At 39.3% G+C, this 18,869-nt stretch overlaps 1 protein-coding gene across 2 annotated transcripts; it reads left to right on the top strand.

Moving 5' to 3' along the window:
- The first annotated feature begins 1,915 nt into the window (after positions 1–1,915).
- LOC18442036 (uncharacterized) lies at positions 1,916–17,610 on the top strand. Of its 2 annotated transcripts, none has more exons than XM_011627880.3 (3): positions 1,916–4,532; positions 10,518–10,612; positions 17,022–17,610. In XM_011627880.3, exons 1-3 carry the CDS (start codon positions 2,640–2,642, stop codon positions 17,083–17,085), a joined length of 2,052 nt encoding a protein of 683 aa, XP_011626182.2. In that variant the 5' UTR covers positions 1,916–2,639; the 3' UTR covers positions 17,086–17,610. The 2 variants fall into 2 exon arrangements, with proteins under 2 accessions (XP_011626182.2, XP_020527750.1); XM_020672091.2 differs by having other exon boundaries at positions 16,983–17,610.
- The last annotated feature ends 1,259 nt before the right edge of the window (positions 17,611–18,869 follow it).

Raw genomic sequence — 18,869 nt, 5'->3', positions numbered from 1 at the left:
GGATTGTTCTGTGAAATTTTCTATATGATTTTGGTGTTTTGGTTAAAGATTAATGAATGATTTTTATTATAATCCCCATTTTATATTTTTTTTAAATTATCTTAAATTACAAATTATTTTTTAAATCTATTTTTTATTTTATTTTAAGGTTATTTGGACTTTTAAAGTTGTTTTTTGTTTATGTTACCTTTTCACTGCCTTCCTTTTAATTTTTCAAATTTTTTTTTAGTTTCTCTTTCTCCATCTAGGTGGGAAATGGAGAGAGAATTTTCTCTTTCAAAATGGTGCTTTTTACTAATATTTTCAATTTTTGATGTTTTTGATAAAGTTTATCTTTCAAAATGGGGTTTTTCAATATTGTCAGAGGGGTAATTTTTTTTTGAAAAAATCTCATTTGTAGAACTAGGAAACTAAATATTGGGTTTCCCCTACGTTGGCTAAATACAAAATCCCACTTAAGAACTCCACATTATCACGTGATTTACGTGGTTCACTCTAAGGGGCAACATTTATGGGCATGACAAGTTGAAATTTGCTATTAGTTTTAGGTTACAAGAAGTATCTCTCTTTAAACATTAAAAATGTTTGCTTCTAAGCCCACTCTCCCAACTAAACAAAGCTGCCGAAACCTTGAGAGCAATCATGATATTTTTTAGAGGGAGGCAACTATGATATTTTTTATAGGCTTTGAAAGCAACCATGATATTTTCCCCCTCTAAAAGAGAAAATTTGAACTTCAAAACTCCAATGGAAAAAGAAAGTGGATAACCTTTAACATGTGAGTTCCTCTAACTTGAAGCCATTGAGTTCAGGTGAGTAGGACCTACACCCGAATAATGATATGGGACTAGCGTCCAATCTCGATCCGAAAATATAGCGTGGGACCCAGAACTGGACCTAATTGGATCAAATCAGATCTGATCCAAAAAAAAAAAAAAAAAAAAAAAAAAAAAAAAATATATATATATATATATATATATATATATATATATATATATATATATATAAGTGTTTTCATATATCGGGACCCAAAAATATTACCGGACCTGAACTTGAATCTTGACTTGACTGGACCCGGACCCGGACCCGGACCTGAATCCAAATAGTATTCGCGTCCAATTTGGCTCATACCCAAACCCAGATTGGGTCTTGGGTCGGGGTCGGGTTCAGGTTCAGGTTCATTGCAATCGATGTCAATTATAGCAATTCACATGACGTAACACCCGCTGGCTAATATTATTAAATCTATTCACAGGACATAATACCCGCTGGCGAATATTATTATAAATCTTATTTGAATCGATGTAGCTTGGAACTTACGTTCACTAGCATTTGCATGAGACAATCATCATCATAATCTATATAAACCCTCCCAAGATAGCATGAATAGCATGACCATTATATATTAAGAAAGATTTTATATTACTGGTACGTGACATGTCTCATCCATAAAATCTATATCATTTTTTAAGCTTCAAATTTCATGATCTGTGTTGAAAATTAGTTTCAGCTCCATGATAGAGATTGTGATGCCCAAATTTCAGTTGAGGATTCCTGATGAGGCTTTACTTTGTTTTCATGAAGTCTGAGTCTTATGGAAACTATCTCCAAATGAAAAAATTCTCTAATAGGCATATGTTACCGTTCTAAGGACTATTATACCACAAAAAGATTATATCCACCGTCTATTTTACTGATGGACAGTTGGAGGTTAACTAAACTGAGATCCACTGGGAAGTTAGTCTAAGTGCCCAACTTTGAAACATTAGAAGGAAAATTATTTCATGCGGGCTGGACCGCATGACTACATATACGGTCCAAAAAGTGTAAAGCATCCATGTTAAAGATAGATGCTTCATCTAAAAACAATGGAAACTATTGGTCCAAATGTTTGTTTAGTAGAATTATTATTTTTAATTCTTAAAATTTACTTATTTTTTCATATTCATTATCTCTAAGTGAAAGATTACATGTCCTTCAAAACTAAATCCAAAAAATCCATCTAAAAAATAGATTTATTAATAGGCCCACATTTCTACATATGCGGGCTTGGCCGCATAAAAAACGTGTCCACGCTGAAAAGCGTTTAGCCTCGGACCTCTGCTATATGATAAGAAAAGTGTTTATTGAGTCGGTGGACTTAGCTGTTTATGTGCGGCTCCTTTCAAAATCCATCTTCAACCGATGCGGTCCATGCATATGCCAAGCTGCATTGGCCATTGGAGCGTACTGTCTTTTCTACGTGGGAAAATCTCTCCCTCCATTCATGCGTGGAAGTTCCATTTCTCCATGTTCGAATTCACTTTTCTCTCTCTATTTAATGACTCCTCTCTCTCTCTTCTCTCTTCTCTCTCTAGGAATGATTGGGACCTTCATTGAATTCTCTCCGTCTCATCACTGTCTCTGCAAATTCTGCTGATTCCCAGCGCTTTGCAGAGTGTTCTCTGAAACAAATCCTTATATCCTCTCTCTCTCGTCTCGATCCCCCTTTGAATATCAATAGAGAACCCATCTACCACAGCTGTCTCTCTCTACCTCTGAATTCGAGGCTCCCTGTGAAATAAGGACAAAAAAAGATGAATCCACCTCGTAGAACGTAGTCTAGAGCGAAGGATCTTCAGTATTTGTGGTCAGCAAACATGGGTAAAGCACCCATCTCAAACTCCTCCATTAAAGCCAACCCCCCATGGCAAGAAATGGTCGCAGGAGCTTCTGCAACCACCAAATCATCCACTCGTGGCCCAACTCCCAAAATCTCACATGAAAACTCAAAAGAAAGTGATAATTTTAAAACCCCACTAAGCCATGACCCGCAAGTAAGACTAGCAATCTACATAGCCATGGCTCATGCTGGATTGGCTCTCACTCTAGCTCTCCTCTATGGCCTCACCAAACTCCTTGAAGAATGTTATAGGCCAATTCAATGGGCCATCCTTTGCTCCATGCCATTAAGAGAGATACAGAGAGCTTTGGTTCAATTCTGGAGACACCCATTAAATCTTGGGCTCTTTGAAACCCTTCTTGCCATTCCTGTCGCTGTTTTCAGTGCAATTACAGGAACTGTGATTGATTTCCAGGGTGCCTTGTTTCGTCTTCTGAGAATTCGGCAACAATCTTCTGAATCTAAAGAGAGAATTGGGTTCTCGAAGCTTATGCAATGGCTGGTATCTTTTGGTCTTTTTGTGTTCACCCACGAAAGAATTGGAGCTTCAGTGATTCCAGCCTTTGCGTTTTCAGGCCTGATTGCTTATGCAGCAGGGAGTAGCGCTGGTCTTATGGACCAGACCCATGGTAAGAGTAACGTGGCTTCGACTCTCACTGCTATTTCATCAGTGAGGCGTGGAAGGAGTACACCCATGCTCTCAGTTTGGAGCAGATTTAGTAGGTTTCTCACTTCTGGTCTGCTCAAGAGGTTGAAAACAATGGTGGCTTTGGGCTTGATCACTGGTATGATTGCTGGGTTGGTTTGTGGTTTCATGTTCTTCTCTTACAAGATTGGGGTCGAAGGGAAAGATGCGGTGATTTCACTGAAAACCCATTTGCAAGAAAACAATTATGCAGAGAGAATTGGGTTAATGGAGTGGATTGAAAAAAATGATATCCCTGAGTTGATAGATACTTATACTGCAAAATTCTATGAGACCCTTTCTCAACAGGTGGATTCATTAGCTTTGCATTATAATGTGACTGAAATTGTTGATGGTTTCAAGTATTACCTAATGAAACCATCAGAATCATCTGTTACTTCCACAGTTCCAGTTGTTTCGGGGCAACCATTTGGCGAGAAGCTTCATAACCTCCAGGTCAACGTTCAAAACAGAGAGTGGCAATTGATATATCATGAAGTTCAAGGTGTTTTCAGGGAGTTTATGGTTCTATTAAGAAGAGAAGATCTAGTGGAGAAAATCAAGAGGATAGCTTTGCAAAGTGTTGATATGTCTAAGCGGGTTTTAGCTAGTAGCTCTGTTGTTTTAGCAGGGAGTGCTAATTTGCTGTTTTCCTTGGCAGTTTCAATAGTTTCAGGGGCAGCTGGGGTACTGAATTTTGTATCTCAGTTGATGGTTTTCTTTTGGCTTCTGTACTATCTCATTACTTCAGAATCAGGTGGTGTTATGGACCATGTTTTAGGCATGCTCCCCGTCTCTGAGGCTACGCGTGTTAGGAGCGCTGAGGTCCTAGGCCATGCAGTGAGTAGTGTATTGTTAGCCACTGCAAAGATTACTTTGTTTCAGGGGTGTCTCACTTATCTCTTGTTTCGATTTTATCGTATACACTTTTTGTATATGTCAACTGTGTTGGCTTTTATGAGTGCTTTGTTGCCTTTCATTCCTACTTGGGTTTCTTCGGTTCCTGCGGCGGCGCAATTGGGAATGGAGGGGAGATATGTGGAAGCTATCGTTTTGACTGTTATCCATTTAATGCTCATGGATTATGGGGCATCGGCCATACAAGATGATATACCTGGACAGAGGGCTTATCTTACAGGGCTTAGTATACTTGGTGGAATGGCTCTGTTCCCTTCTGCTTTAGAGGTAGACCACTTAACTAATCTTTTTTATTTTCTTTTCTTGTATTCTCTGTGGTTTTTTGTTGCCATGGGTGCTCCATTGTGTTTTCTCAATTGATATTACTTTATTTCTTCAGCAATTTAATGGGCTTAAGATATATGACCATTTGAACATATGCCTTTACCTTTCCCAAGAAAGATATATGACCATTTGAACATATGCCTTTACCTTTCCCAAGAAAGAAAAATATAAAAAAGAAAACATAAGCTACCCTACTGGATGAAACTTTGGGTTTTGATAGGCTCACGATAAGAAGCTTGATGTGAAATAGTTTTGAGATTGCTTGAATATGACCTGAACTCTTGTTACAAGTGCTGAAGATTTGCTGTTTGAATATGGAAAGAGCAATGTCATCTTTTGTTTAATGTGAAGGAGAACTTCTTTTGAACTTAGAATTCGTAACAATGTAGTAAAAGTCTTTTTTACATTTGAAGGGGAGATATGCCTATTTTTTTCATAGGAAGATGCTTGTCTTTATTTTTCATATTCTTGTAATTAGACATTCTGCACAAAACGGAAATTGGACTTACAAGACTAGTCTATTGACAAGTTTTAACATAGGAATTCTCAACAAATAATTGTCTTTTGAGAAGGGGTTCTGGTTCCTAGGAGATAGTTGCTGCTGAATCAATATTTGCATCATAACTAGACTGGACTGGGTCTTAGAATGCTTCAGGAAGCTTGACTGGCGTGGCTGGTTTCTCCTTCAAAATAACCAGTTTGCTTTGCTTTCTTGCATTTCTATGCGGTAACTTTTTTTCCCGATGCGAGGTGAGGAAGACAATGATGAATTTAATGCATATAAGAAGCTGAAATACACAATGACGAGTAGAATTAAGCAAAATTACCAAAGTATTACAGCAAAGATAAGATGATACCTTATTGTTCTCAGACGGATGGGGTAAGACCAATAGAGTTAACATGCTGATAGATTTTATTTGGAGCACTTCTTATATGGTCCTACTAGCGATGACCTTTGTCATTAGCAGTGTAGCACGGAAAAGTCACTTTTGACAATTGTAGCAGTCAGCATGGTCCTCTAAGGAGCTTGCAGATGAGCAAAACATACATGCTGGATAACATTGAGATGCATGTGGTCAGGCTTTTTCCTAGTTAAACACTAACATGATAATACTGCTCAAAATTACATTGCAGATCTGTTTATCGAAAATTGGATTTAGTTATCATTTGGGAATAATGTCTATTTGAGAGGTAAGGTCTTTAGTGAGCCCACTAACAAATTTTGGAGTAATTTGTTATCATTCTTATTGAAATTCTTTCCTCGTGTGTGTTCTCTTTGAGAGGCTTTTATGAGTTTATCCGGTTGGATTTTCTATCTCCAATTGGCATTATCCTTGGAGGGTTTTGTAAGATAGTCATATTTAAACTTAATTATCGATCTCCAATCAACAGAATATATAACTGCAGGCGTACATATTTGATTAGTCAAATATGTCACAGACTGACTTGATTATGTCTTGGTTGAGTTACCAACTGAAATGGGCCATGCGGTAAATGCACATATTATGTGGCTCAAGTCAAGATGTAATGGGTGATTAACGAGCTGACTCCAAGTTTAGTACTTATCTTGTGGAACATGATTATCCTGTCAGCAAACTAGTGTATGTGATGGGCGCTTTGACTACTTTCAGGTTTCCGCATCTTCACAGATCCAACTGCCCATTGTTTAAAATATCAAAATAGGTCAAAAGTGGTGATCCTGTTGATATTATTGGTAAATTGGAGAATAGCTTAAGAGTTTGCAAAATGTAATCACGAACATAGGCTAGATTTTTTAACTTATAATCCTCATAACAATGGTAGCACTGCATGCTTAACTTCCTAAGCACTAAGCTGCTGTGCGCAAGTCTTTAGAATCCTGAACCAACCGACATGAGAGAGAGAGTGCGTCCCCCACCCGAGAGGTGGCATCTGCCTACGGACTGGAATGAAATCTACAGTCTATACCCTTGCCTCTCCCATGGCTCCTCCTCCCTCGCCGTAGTTCCCTCAGCTCCTTTTCCTTCTCCCATTCTTCCTCAACCCCCTCCTGTGCTGCACCAGTCTCTTTGGACCTGCCGGTTCCACTGCTCCCCCTCCTACCTTCGCCCAGGTGGTACTTTCTAAACCTTCTTCGCTCTCTCCAGTGGCTGAGAACAACCCGCAACTTCGCCCGCTTCCCTCTCCTACTGCCCCACCCCTCTCACCACCCTCCCTTCATTTCCACCCTGGCCGAGATATCTGAGTCGCATATTGTCAATCTCTGTCGCTTTTTGGTGGGCTTTTTCAGTCCTAAAGGGGACGACTTCAGGGCTATCGAAAGATGGGGTTAGTTTCTATGGGGGGAGCCAGACCTAGGGTGTCGCCGACTATCCGATGGGTCGTTGTTGTTCACCTATCCTTCTGAAGACAGCGCTCTTCGGGCTCTTCATTCGAAGTCTCCACCCATCTTCAAGGGGGCGCAACTCGAGCTTTGCAATGGTCTCCTGAGGAAGGTTCTTTTAGAAAACAAAGGATAGGATTACAGCCACCCATATCCCCTTACACTCCTGGTCCCTAGTGGAGATTATTGGAAGTCTCTCGAGTTCCTCCCCTTGGGTTCTATCCGTCTTCTCTCGGAAACTCTGGACCCCCGCCTCATTCCTCCTTCCCTTTGGTTGGAGGTGGAGGGCTCTTTTTTCCGCATCCGGCTTTCCTGGTCTTCGGCTTCTCCTCCGTCCCCTTGAGTCTTCAACCAGGTCGACTCAGCTCCTTCTCTCAAGGTAGACCCATCGGACTGGACAGTGGTGTCCAGACGATGCCACCACCTTGACCGGCGCCGCCAGCTGAAGGGGCTTCGACCCGATAGGGATTCCCATCACAGGTTCAAATACTTGCGCCTCATCCTTAGATGCTTTGAATAAGCCACTGGTTTCAACGTCAACATGGAGAAATCAACAATGATAGGCGTGGGTGTTTCTCTAGTGGAAACTAGATCACTCATCCCTGAGTGGACTTGCAAAGTTGAAGATCTTCCTATGAGCTACCTGGGGATGCCTTTGGGCATTGGGAAGCCTAAAATGAGATAGTGGTCTCATGTTATTGATAGGGTAGATCGCCGCCTAGCTGGTTGGAAAGGAAGGTTCTTATCCTTCGCAGGAAGGACCACCCTAATTAAGGCTACCTTGTCCAACACCCCGGTGTATCTCATGTCCCTGTTTCATATGCCGGCAAAGGTCGCAAACCACCTGGAACACCTCATGAGGAATTTCCTGTGATTAGGCGATGTCGAATCCAAAAAATTCCATCTCCTTTCTTGGGAGAGAGTCTGCTAACCTAAGGACTTAGGTGGCCTTGGGATTCACATTCTTAGGAAACAAAACACGGCCTTGCTAGGTAAATGGTGGTAGCGCCTGGCTAACAACAATAACTTACTTTGGTCCCAAGTGGTAAGGAACAAATATAGAATTCCCTCTGACACTTGGTTGCCGGAGGGTACTCGACCAACCAGGACTTCTGGGGCTTGGACATCCTTTCTCTCGGCCCTCTCTTTGTTCCAACAATATGTTCTCTTCCTGGCCAAAGAATTCGCTTCTGGTCAAACCTCTGGCTGGGTCACTCCTCGCTGAGGGACAGGTTCCCAGCTTTGTTCTCTGTATCTATCAACCCTTCCTCATTCATAGTGGAAGAGATCCCCATGTCTGGGGGCCCTTAGGGTATGGAACCCATGTTTCTGAAGACCTCTTTCGGACTCTAAATTTTTGGACTTTACTTCGCTAGTTTCCTTGCTGCATTCTTACTTCTTGGCCCCCTCTGGACCAGACATAATGGTTTGGACTACGTCACCTTCGGGTGTATTCTTGTTTGCTTCCTTCTACAAAAGACTGCTACAACCACCTACCTTCCCTTTGACCCCAACCTCAGTTTTTGCCAAGGTGTGGAATTCGATTGCCCCACCTAAGGTGCAGGCCTTTAACTGGATTGCAGGTCTCGAAAGAGCCTTCACGGTCGATCATCTTCAACGGAGGGGTATTCCAATCCCAAACCATTGTGTTATGTGTACCTGTAATGAAGAGACCAATTCTCACCTTTTCATCCACTGCAACCTCGTGCTTAGCTTGTGGAGCAAAATACTCGGACTCTTCGGCCTGTCCTGGGTTACTCCAGCCTACATTCCAGCCCTTCTCCACCTCACAGCGGACCTTACCTGGCCCAAGGCAGGGAGACTTTTATGGAGGGCATCCATTGCGGCCACGCTTTGGGTAATTTGGACTGAGTGGAGTTAAATTGGTCTCCTCCTCCTGCAGGCCTCACCATCTGGAACAGGTGGGGTCTTCAGGATCACCTAGGTAACATCCTGGCCTCCTTTCCAACCATATTGCCCATGCTGATTCACAGTTGGCCGAGTCCTCGGCACTTCTTTCTGGGCTCAAATTGCTTAACCCTGGCTGGGGTCTCCCCGTCTTAGTAGAAGGAGATGCCAGAAATATCATTTGTTGGGCTGCAGGAGTTTCACCACCTCCTTGATACCTTGCTTCGATCTTCGACGAGATTTCTCACCTCTTTAGGGATATTCCTGTCACTTGGAGGCATACTTGGAGGGAATCTAACACCCTCGCAGACCAGCTGGCTAGAGAGGGAGCACACGCACAGGTAGTGGAACACTGACCGCATGTCTCAGAGCTTTTTTTGGCCTCTTTTTTGTTCCACAGGGGTGGTGATTAGTCTCCTCGCTAGGACCTGTCCATTCTCTGGCTCTTTTTTGTACATATCTGTAATGGGAATCTGATATAAGCCCTGATCATTTCTTGTATAGGGTTACGGGTTACCCTCCTAAGGCTAACCTTATTTTTTGGCTGTGAGGCCCAGGTTGTGGGCCTCCAGGCCTTCTCCTGTACTCCTCTTTTTCTTAATACAGTTAACAGTTTAAAAAATAAGACTTCCTAAGCACTGTCAAGGTTTGGTCATGTTCTCTCTCTCCGGGTGTGTGCCACGAAAGAATATACATCCTAGTTGTGTGTATGTACCCATTTTGACCGAGACTTGGGACACACACCCACACACCCACACACCCACAAACCAAATCTTGGTCCTAGAGTGAACATAGACTATTGTACACCCCATTTTCCTGTATGCGCCCCATAGGACACCCTCAATTTGACCATCGAAACGGGATTTGTGACCTAAGAATTTGGGGATGGTCAAAAAACATTATCTGAGCAAGTTCAAAAAAAAAAAAGTACTAATTTTGACCATATCTAACCCAAATCTAACGGTGCACCAAAACATATGGTTGACATTAACCCACTTTTCTCTCTTCTCTTCATTTTGGTCCCTTTAAACATAAGTTTGATGATTATTAGTAAGCTCCTGGTCGTACTGATTTCAGTGATAGGATCAGTGATTGGGATTGTCTTGTGTTTCATGGGTCTGGAGCAGTGTATTTGTTTTATATACAATGGATATTGTGTCACAGAGAATGAACATCTCTTGTGAGAATGTTTGAGCCTTTGGATCGAAATTGGCGGCCTTTATTTGAAATAATTTGTTCTATTGTTCAAGAAAGCTTATCCTTGGACATTTCTGAGCTTATTTGGCATCTGATCAGCTAGCTTATTGTAGGTTTTTGGAAGTGGAGGTCCAGATTTGGCATATGTTTCTTCAAATCTTTGTTTGTTTTGTCACTCATTTGCGCTGACCTAGTCTATCAATCTCAATATGATCTGTTCTCTACTAAGTGCTAACTGCTCAGTTGGAAATTGCATGAACACTATTTGAAATGTGAATCTGAGGCATGGCCTTGAATTAATTCATTAACACATTATTTTTTATTTCATATTGATTGATTTTACGTACGTGGTCCTGGTGATTACTGGCGTTCTGTCTTTTTTTTTTCAATCTATAGTGTTAGCAGCTTGGTTTCTTATTACAACCTTTATTGATTTTCTACTCAAACTTATTTTGGTACAGGGAACAATAATGGGCCCAATGCTCATGACGGTTATGATCGCGCTGAAGAATCTTTATGCAGAATTTGTTCTTGTATCTACGAAAGAAACTAGCAGGTGATATTATCCCTCAAAACAGTATCTATTTGATTATTTATTTTGATTCTTGTAAACTATTCTCCCTATGTGATTCTTTTGCTTGTAGGTTTGGTCATTTCTTGTTTGTTACATATCCAAGCAATGAGAGTGTACTAAGTTGGCCAATGGAAAATGTGATGCTTGCTTGTATGAGATACTATTAACTCACACACTACTTTGTCGAATGCTTCTTCTCATATGCACATTCGCATGCCCTATGAAATGCTTGGTTTTCCCAAGGGCATTTTCTTAGATGGATTTGCTAGATTTCCATTATGTTTTCAATGATATTTTATGGCCTTGGATAGTGCTTCAAAAACCTAGTACATAAAGGAACATGGGCAAAGTTGTATTGTGGATGTAACATTTGTAAGCTCCCAATAGTCCAGGAAATAAATAATACAAAAAGTATGCAAGTTCTTGTTCTTCCTTTTTTCCTTTTGTTACTTCGCTGTAAACATGGTCATAGTTTTGATGCACCCACCCTCACTCAAGTAAGGAGGAATCCAAGGAAAATTTAAGAAGAAAACAAGAGGAGAAGTTCTTGAAAACTCTTCATTTGCAAGAAGATGGGAATTCAAGATGTCCTCCTTTATCAAGAGACCTATTTATAGAGGGGGGGAACCAAACTTGAATCTCTAGTTCAAGAAATTTTCGGAATAGAATTTTCACTTCTAGAGTGTGCATATTAGAAGTTTCTACCTAGCATATTTTTAGAAGATCCTAAATTGCTTTAGTGTAGTGTCATCATCAGAGCCGTTTGCCAACTATTTGGTGTTGGCTACACGAATCCTGGTCCGCCATTCTGCTCTATCGAGGGGCATATCCTCTATGAGACCATAAGCCCCCATATCTTTTCTTACTACTTCCAACCATGTCCTTTTGGGCCTATTCCTTACCCTTTTTTAGTCTTCCTCTTGAACCAACTCGCACCTCCTAATGGGTGTTGCATTGGGTTTATATTGCACATGGTCAACCCACCTAAGTCTACTTTCTCTCATCATATCGCTCATTGGAGCCACACCTAAGTTCTCCCAAATGCATTCATTTAGAATTCTATCCCTTCTTGTCTTGCCACTCATCCATCTCAATAACCTCATCCCAACTACACTCATCCTATGGGTATGTTGTTTCTTGACCACCAAACATTCCGCCCTATAAAGCAAAATTGGTCTCACTGTTGTCCCATAGAACTTCCCCATCAGTTGCATTGATATGTGGCGATCGCATAAAACTCCGATTGCATATCGCCACTTCGCCCACCCAGCTCTAATTCTATATGCGACATCTTCTTTAATCTCTCTATTTTTCTGAATTATTCGACCCAAGATATCGAAAGTGTGCTCTTTTTATATTGAAAGCATTTTAAGATTCAATAATTCAATGATGCTTTAGTGCATTATTGAATCCTAAAATGCTTTTGTATATTCTAGATGTCCTAATATATTTTAATGTGATGTCCTAATATATTTTAATGTAATCTAGAATGTTCTACTAGGATCTAGAGTATTCTCATGTGTTCTAGAAGACCATTTGATTCTATTATTTTCTAGAATGCTCTAGAAATCGAAGAATATCCTAGAATTTGTTGAAATATTCTGAATGTCCATTGCCTCATGTTCCCTTTGGTTGAGAGAACTGGACTTTGACCAGTTGATCCTTATCCTAAGTTAGTCTCCAGCGAACGTTCCAACAAATTTTTTCTCTCATTCACCCATGCTTTTGCAAATGTGATTTATTCTTCCCACTCGATCAAGTAATGGGTGCACCAGCCATACCAGTTGGTTATGGTTTGTACATCTACATCTATTATGTGATGTGTCTTCTTTTTTAGTTTCTTTAGATTTTGACTACATCTACATCTATAATGTGACGTGTCTTCTTTTTTAATTTCTTTAGATTTTGACTTGCCCATTGAATATCTTTTACTTGGTCGTTTTCATGCTTGCCATAGATATTGAATATAAGTAAAACATGTGAATTATGAAACCCTTAAGATAGCTTGATCTCGAGGCGTTATCTCGAAGTTTGTAGCATGGGCCATTCTCCTTGAACTTGGGGTTTAATCATGAAGTGCTTCCAATGAGGACAACCCATAACCAAATTACCTTGCTCAAAACCTAGTTGCTGGAATCTTGTAGGAAAGGTCATGGACCAGCTCTGGAACCTCGATCCCATGATTCCAACTAGGGATCTTTGATGGAATGCAGATTCCTTTATTGTAATCCTCGTTCCCAGTAGGTTTGAACCGCGGTTCTCAAGTGTATGATTCAATGCATATGATATTTTCTCTATTCGACACTGATGCATATGCATTGATTCAAGTTTGTGCCCGATGGCACTGTGAACCCACACATCATTAGCGATCCCTTAAAGCTTACTACTGCGATTCCTTCTTCATGGAATTGCGCTTCCATATGACATGGATCCTGCTCCCTTGATGTAGGATCGTACGGACGACGATCATAACCACAAGGAGCTTTCAGCAATCCACAGTTCTGTGAACCCAAGCCAGCTCCCTCTCCCTGGATCGCACCTGCACCAACTATGCTCAAAACTATTCACTTCCTGATACTTATCTTCATTGGCATTGGCATAAATTTCTTGGAGCTTGGACTTCACTTGCATAAATGCTTCTTGGATATGCTCAACCAAATCCTCTTGGGAAGTACATTAGATTCCTATCGAAGTCCATACTAATGTTGGTCTATGGTGGGAAGGGATTGATAAAGTGTATACAACACAAAATTTGGTGCTTGTCCCTTCAGAATCAGTGTAGTGAAATTATATACAATAAACTAGATACCTTCTTTGAGTCTTGTCTAATAATATATTTCTTCCACTAAAGCCACTCATTTGTCTTGATCGAACTATCATCCAAGCCCTTTAACTTGCAAATTGCTGATGACTCCAAGTTGTAAGAACTCTTCTGAGATGTATAACTAAGTTCCATTCAATATATGGCTAACATGAGAGCAAAAATAATGCCCTAGGTCCTTTTCTTCTTGCTTGCAGTGATGGATGTCTCTATTGTGGTGAAGACGATCTAGTAATTTTATGGGCCTTAATGACATAAATAGCTTTTTTATTTGATCTTTTCTTACTTTTGTTTAGACTGATGGTGGGGTTATTTAGTCTTTCAGTTTTTTTTATTTTCTTAGGGTTTTTATCTCTTTTTGCTACAAGAAATGAGGGGTAGAGTCGGACTTTTTTTTTTAAAAGACGAAGGGCTCTTATTTAGTAGTGATTAGGGTTTTTTATGGGGCAAGATAGGGTTTCAAGGTTTCTTCTATAAATATGTTTAAGTGTTGGACATGGAAAACAAAGCGAAGAATAATTGATTTTAGCATCTTGTGAAAGTGTTTTTTTTGGTTGAACTTCCTTGCAGACCCAGAGAGAGGATATTTTTTCTCATCTTTTTTTTTTTTTTTCTTTTTTTTCTGGTTTGCTTTGTTTCTTTTTCCATTTTTTCCTACATCAAGTGGTATTTGGATTCCCCTACAACTAGAACACTAACACTTGGGAGCCTAAGGAAAGTACATGAATTTATAGACCTCTTAGGACCTTTCTAGATCTTTCTACACCTTTCTAGTGAAGTTTCCCTCTCTTAACATACACCTTATTTGCTTGGACTAATTTACAAGAAAACTCTAGATTCCACACATTCCAAATTCAAATTTTCATGCATCCCTTGCTTTGAACTCCTCTCTCAATCTTGGAATTGTGACCTTGGAACTCTACAAAAAAAAACCTCAGGTGCTACAGTAGGTATATTCTTCTTTTTTCGATATGCAATCAGGGGCTCTGGTTGTACAGTTGCCGGTGGCTGAAGTATCGGATACGCCTGCTGGACACGAACATCTGTGTCCTTTCTTGTTCAGCAGCCTTCTTGCACCCTTTCCATGCTTTTGATTATGGCTGTTATCTTATCTTTCAAGCTTGCTTTGCTCTCTACAAAAAAAAATTTAGTACATCATTCTAAAATTGGCCTTCATATTAATTTCCCAAAATGCTCCTTATATTATATTAAAATATCCAAAATGACCTTAACCAGAATCAAGCTTATTTCTAACATAAACCACATCATCTAGAGTCATCATCATCTCTCCTACCTGGCTTGAATGGACATCAACAAGTGTCGATCATGTTGCATCATAAGTATTCTTACAAAATGGTCAAATCAGGCTTCTTGTGTTTAAGTCATCAGGACTACCTTCAGCTCCCATTTGCCATAACATTTGCGCCTGTTACATATAGGCACCTTCCCAAAGTTCATTTGAAACCACTTTAAAGAGTACAAAACTGAAAAGTTGAACCCATGAAATAATATTTACAATAGCCATTAATATTAACAGTTTCAAAAAAATATATATTTACAATAGCCATTGCATGCACTGTGTTGGAACCTTAGAGGTCCTTCTTTCATGTATGAATGCAAGTAGTCCATTGGAGCTTTGCAGGTTCTCCTTTCATGTGTATGGGCAGGGCAGACTAATATTAGCAAGCAAGGCTTTAAAAATTGATGATTTAGATCAGAATCACTTGATTTGGATCAGAAATCGTTACAGTTGATTTGGTTCTCGTCATATATCGAGAACCGGCTGGTCCTATCAGGAATTGGCTAGTTCTGTCATAACAGAATCGGTCTAAAGATCCATTTTTTAAACCTTGCATGCAAGTACATCACTCCTTTGAATGGTATTCTAAATGATGGAAGGCATTGTTTGTATATGAGGCCAATGACGTAGCTGATAGCTTAGCCAAACTTGGCATCTCTTTATCATCGCTGTCTATCGCTAATGCTTTGATTCCTGTTGTGTAGTCTGATGCTTTTTCAGCATTCATATAATAAAAGTTCTTAACCTTTTCAAGAAAAAAAGAAAAGGGCATTGTCTGTATATGCAACATCATATCATGCATGGTTTTGGCATATGTGCTCAGTCATGCATATGCAATGAACGTAAAAAGAGGGTACATTAAATCATTTATTAAATAATAAACCATTGTTTAAGGGGGAGTGTAATGGATGAGGTTTCTAGTACAGGCTCATTCGTAGTAGCTTTGGAATTTCTACCTTTGTAAGAATATGAGAACCATCTACTATGGGTTTATGAATGATCACTTTTTTGTCTTATTAAAGTAAGTTTCTAGTGACCAATTGGGTTTCTAGTCCAACATTGTGAATGAGAAACTCAAGTTTATATGAAAAAACTATCTCTAACTTTGCATTCATGGAACTAATGAGAGGAAAAGCACCATATGGAGTATTTGACGTGCAATGCATGTGAGGGATTAGCGATTGTTTGGTGACTCAATTTTGGAAAAATCAATTTTTGTCTAGGGGTATCTTTGTAATTTTTAGAAAAGATAAAAAACTTAAAAATAAGTATTAATGGCCAAAACAATTTCCAATCTTTTCCATAATGATGAAAAACATTAAAAAAATGTGTTACAAATAAGTATCCCTAATTTTTTGGGATGTTACTTTTTTCAATTTTTTTTAAAAAACACCTGGCCGGTCACCAAAACCGGCCAAAATTGAACCGGCCAGTGGCTGGTTTCGATCTAACTGGGCGATTACCTGTTAGAACACCTGATTTTTCCTTCAATGGTCTATATATTCAAGAGTTTGTTATATCTTTAATAAGGGAAAGTATACAATGAGACCATTTACCTTTAATACAAGGTGGTCACAATTAATATTGACTGTTGGATGTGAAAATGGGTGGCTATATTTATTCCATTAACTAAATTAAACTTCAAAAGAAATTTCTTAAACTTCGTGACAGATCCAAGCCATTAGATTTCACATCAAATGATTGCAAATAATTGTGACCTCTTTGTATCAAAGACAAATAGTCTCCTAATATACAATCCCCCTTAATAATTGTGTATCTGCATTGCTTGGTTTTTATTGTACATTGGTTCTTGTGCTGCTTTTATTGCGCATTGGTTCTTGCATTGATCCTTATGCATACTAATTATTCCGTTTACATCTCGCTTATTTCTTGAGAAATTATCACAAATATACCTTAATTTTCGTTTATTTAGAAGAAAAAAAAACCCCAACTTTCATAAACCTCATCCACACACTTTTTATTCAATTTTGGATGTTTTGTGACCAAAATAACCTTCACGGTAGTCGTATTACCGTGAAGCACCATTACAGTACTTTAACTGCTGTAATGAATACTTTGCTTTGTATGGTACTTAGAATACTGTAATAAAACCAAAGATTATTATGTTACTCGAATTACCGTAATAACAAAACCAAGGGTTTGGCTTTGGCCATTGTTTGTTTTATTGGTTTCTTTGATGTGTCATTAATGGATCTCTCGAGCTTTGTCAGATGAGGTAACTTCCCAATTGGCATTGTTTTCGAGGCCAGGGCGCTGATTATAACTTGGCTTGCTGTAAATTGCACGAGTTTTGCACAAGGAACGGCCTTATAGATTGCCAATACAGGTGGGTGATATCCCTTGAACACTTTATCTACATCTGCTTCTCTCTCTATGTATTCAGGCTTGAGAGATTTCATCCCAATTTCTCTCTCAACTTTCTCCCACAAAGCATCGGCAAAATGGAAAACCAGTCGTTGCACTGGGTTACCAACAGGAGAAGACTCAAAATCACACAACATCCAAAGCCTCTTTGCTCTATCATATTGCTGGTTTGATATCTTCTTAGCAGAAGATACCCAATGTCACGATCGAGATATCCGTTAATGACAAATCAAAAAAATTAATCAAACAAGCAGTGGCCAAAGCATTATTACAATAATTCAAGTACCGTAATAATCTTTGGTTTTGTTATGGTATTCTAAGTACCGTATAAAATGGGGTATTCATTACTGTACTTAACGTACCGTAATAGTGCTTCACGGTAAAACGACTACCGTGAAAGTTATTTTGGTCACAAAACATCCACTGGATGAGGTTTATGAAAGTTGGGCTTTTTTTTTTTTTTAAAGATAAAAATTAAAGTATATTTGTGATAATTTTTTTTATTTCTTCTTGCATGATTTATTGTTCCGCCTCAGTTTAGCTCACCCGATTCAAGAGCAATCGCTTCCTTTCACAAGGAAGTGACAAGCACACAAGTTGTAATTGTTGGACATTAAGTTTTGGGTCATACTTCATGTCTTTCCTCCATTCTCCAAATTATTTTTATAGTGGAGAAATTAATTTCAATATGGATATGTTTATGGTAAATGTAGGTATGCTTGTAGTAATTAGGAAGATAATCTTGGCAACTACCGAGTTATTGAGTTACCATTCTGTGTAATAACTTATGGGACATTCTATCCCCAATGTTTTTAGTGTCGCACCCATAACCCAATTAGTGTTTTAAACTACCTTTTCCCTCCTTTACCCTACTCATTAATTCTCTCTCTCTCTCTCTACGAGCCATCTCTCTCTCTAGTCACTCTCTCTGTACCCGCCCTCTCTCTCACTCACTCTCTCTCTCTCTCTCTCTCTCTCTCTCCACCCAATATCAGTCTCTCTCTCGTATTGAAAAAATATGGTCCAGCATAAAAGTGTGTCAGATAGGCTTCTGGCTTCTCGAAATCTAAAGCCTCATGATGGATCCAGCACAAAAGTGTGCAGGGTCAAAGCAAAAAAAAAAGGTAATCCGACACAAAAGTGTGTCAGACCGGCTTCTGAAATTCCAAAAGCCTTGTGGCCAGTCCGACACGTGTTGAATTGAAGCAAAAAATTTCAATCCGACACAAAAGTGTGCCAGACCGACCATGAGGCTTCAGGAATTCCAGAAGCCAGTTTGACACACTTTTGTATCGAAATGTATTCTTATTATTTGTTTTTCTTTCAGTCTGGCACAAAAGTATATTAGACTGATCACGAGGCTTCTAGATTTCCAGAAGCCAGAGGCCGGTCTGACACACTTTTGTGTCGAACCACATTTTTTAAATAAGAGAGAGAGTGAGAGAGAGAGACTGATGTTAGGTAGAAAGAGAGATAGACTGAGAGAGAAGGCGGTAGTTATAGAGAGAGTGGAGAGAGATAGACATAGGGGGCAGGTAGAGAGAGAAAGAGATTTAATGTGTAGGTAAAGGAGGGGAAGGTTAGTTTAGTTTATAAAATAATAATTTTTTGATTTGGGGGTAAAAACAAGATAAAGCAGTAATTGAGTTATGGATGAGATACTAAAAGTGTTGGGGGTAGAATATCTACAAAGTTCATTTTGAAAGATATTCATAATTCTCACTTAAAACAAG

Source organism: Amborella trichopoda, chromosome 6 (assembly GCF_054954075.1).
Source record: "Amborella trichopoda isolate Santa Cruz 75 chromosome 6, AtrichopodaSantaCruz75HAP2 v2.0, whole genome shotgun sequence".
NCBI lineage: Eukaryota > Viridiplantae > Streptophyta > Magnoliopsida > Amborellales > Amborellaceae > Amborella > Amborella trichopoda.
Note: the sequence above shows the minus strand (reverse complement) of the source record. Positions and strands in the feature narration are given on the sequence as shown.

Coding starts and splice junctions, on each gene's coding strand:
- LOC18442036 (XM_011627880.3), top strand. CDS start 2,640: ATGGGTAAAGCACCCATCTCAAACTCCTCCATTAAAGCCAACCCCCCA. Junction 4,533..10,517: donor TGTTCCCTTCTGCTTTAGAG/GTAGACCACTTA, acceptor ATTTTGGTACAG/GGAACAATAATGGGCCCAAT. Junction 10,613..17,021: donor TCTACGAAAGAAACTAGCAG/GTGATATTATCC, acceptor TTTCGAGGCCAG/GGCGCTGATTATAACTTGGC.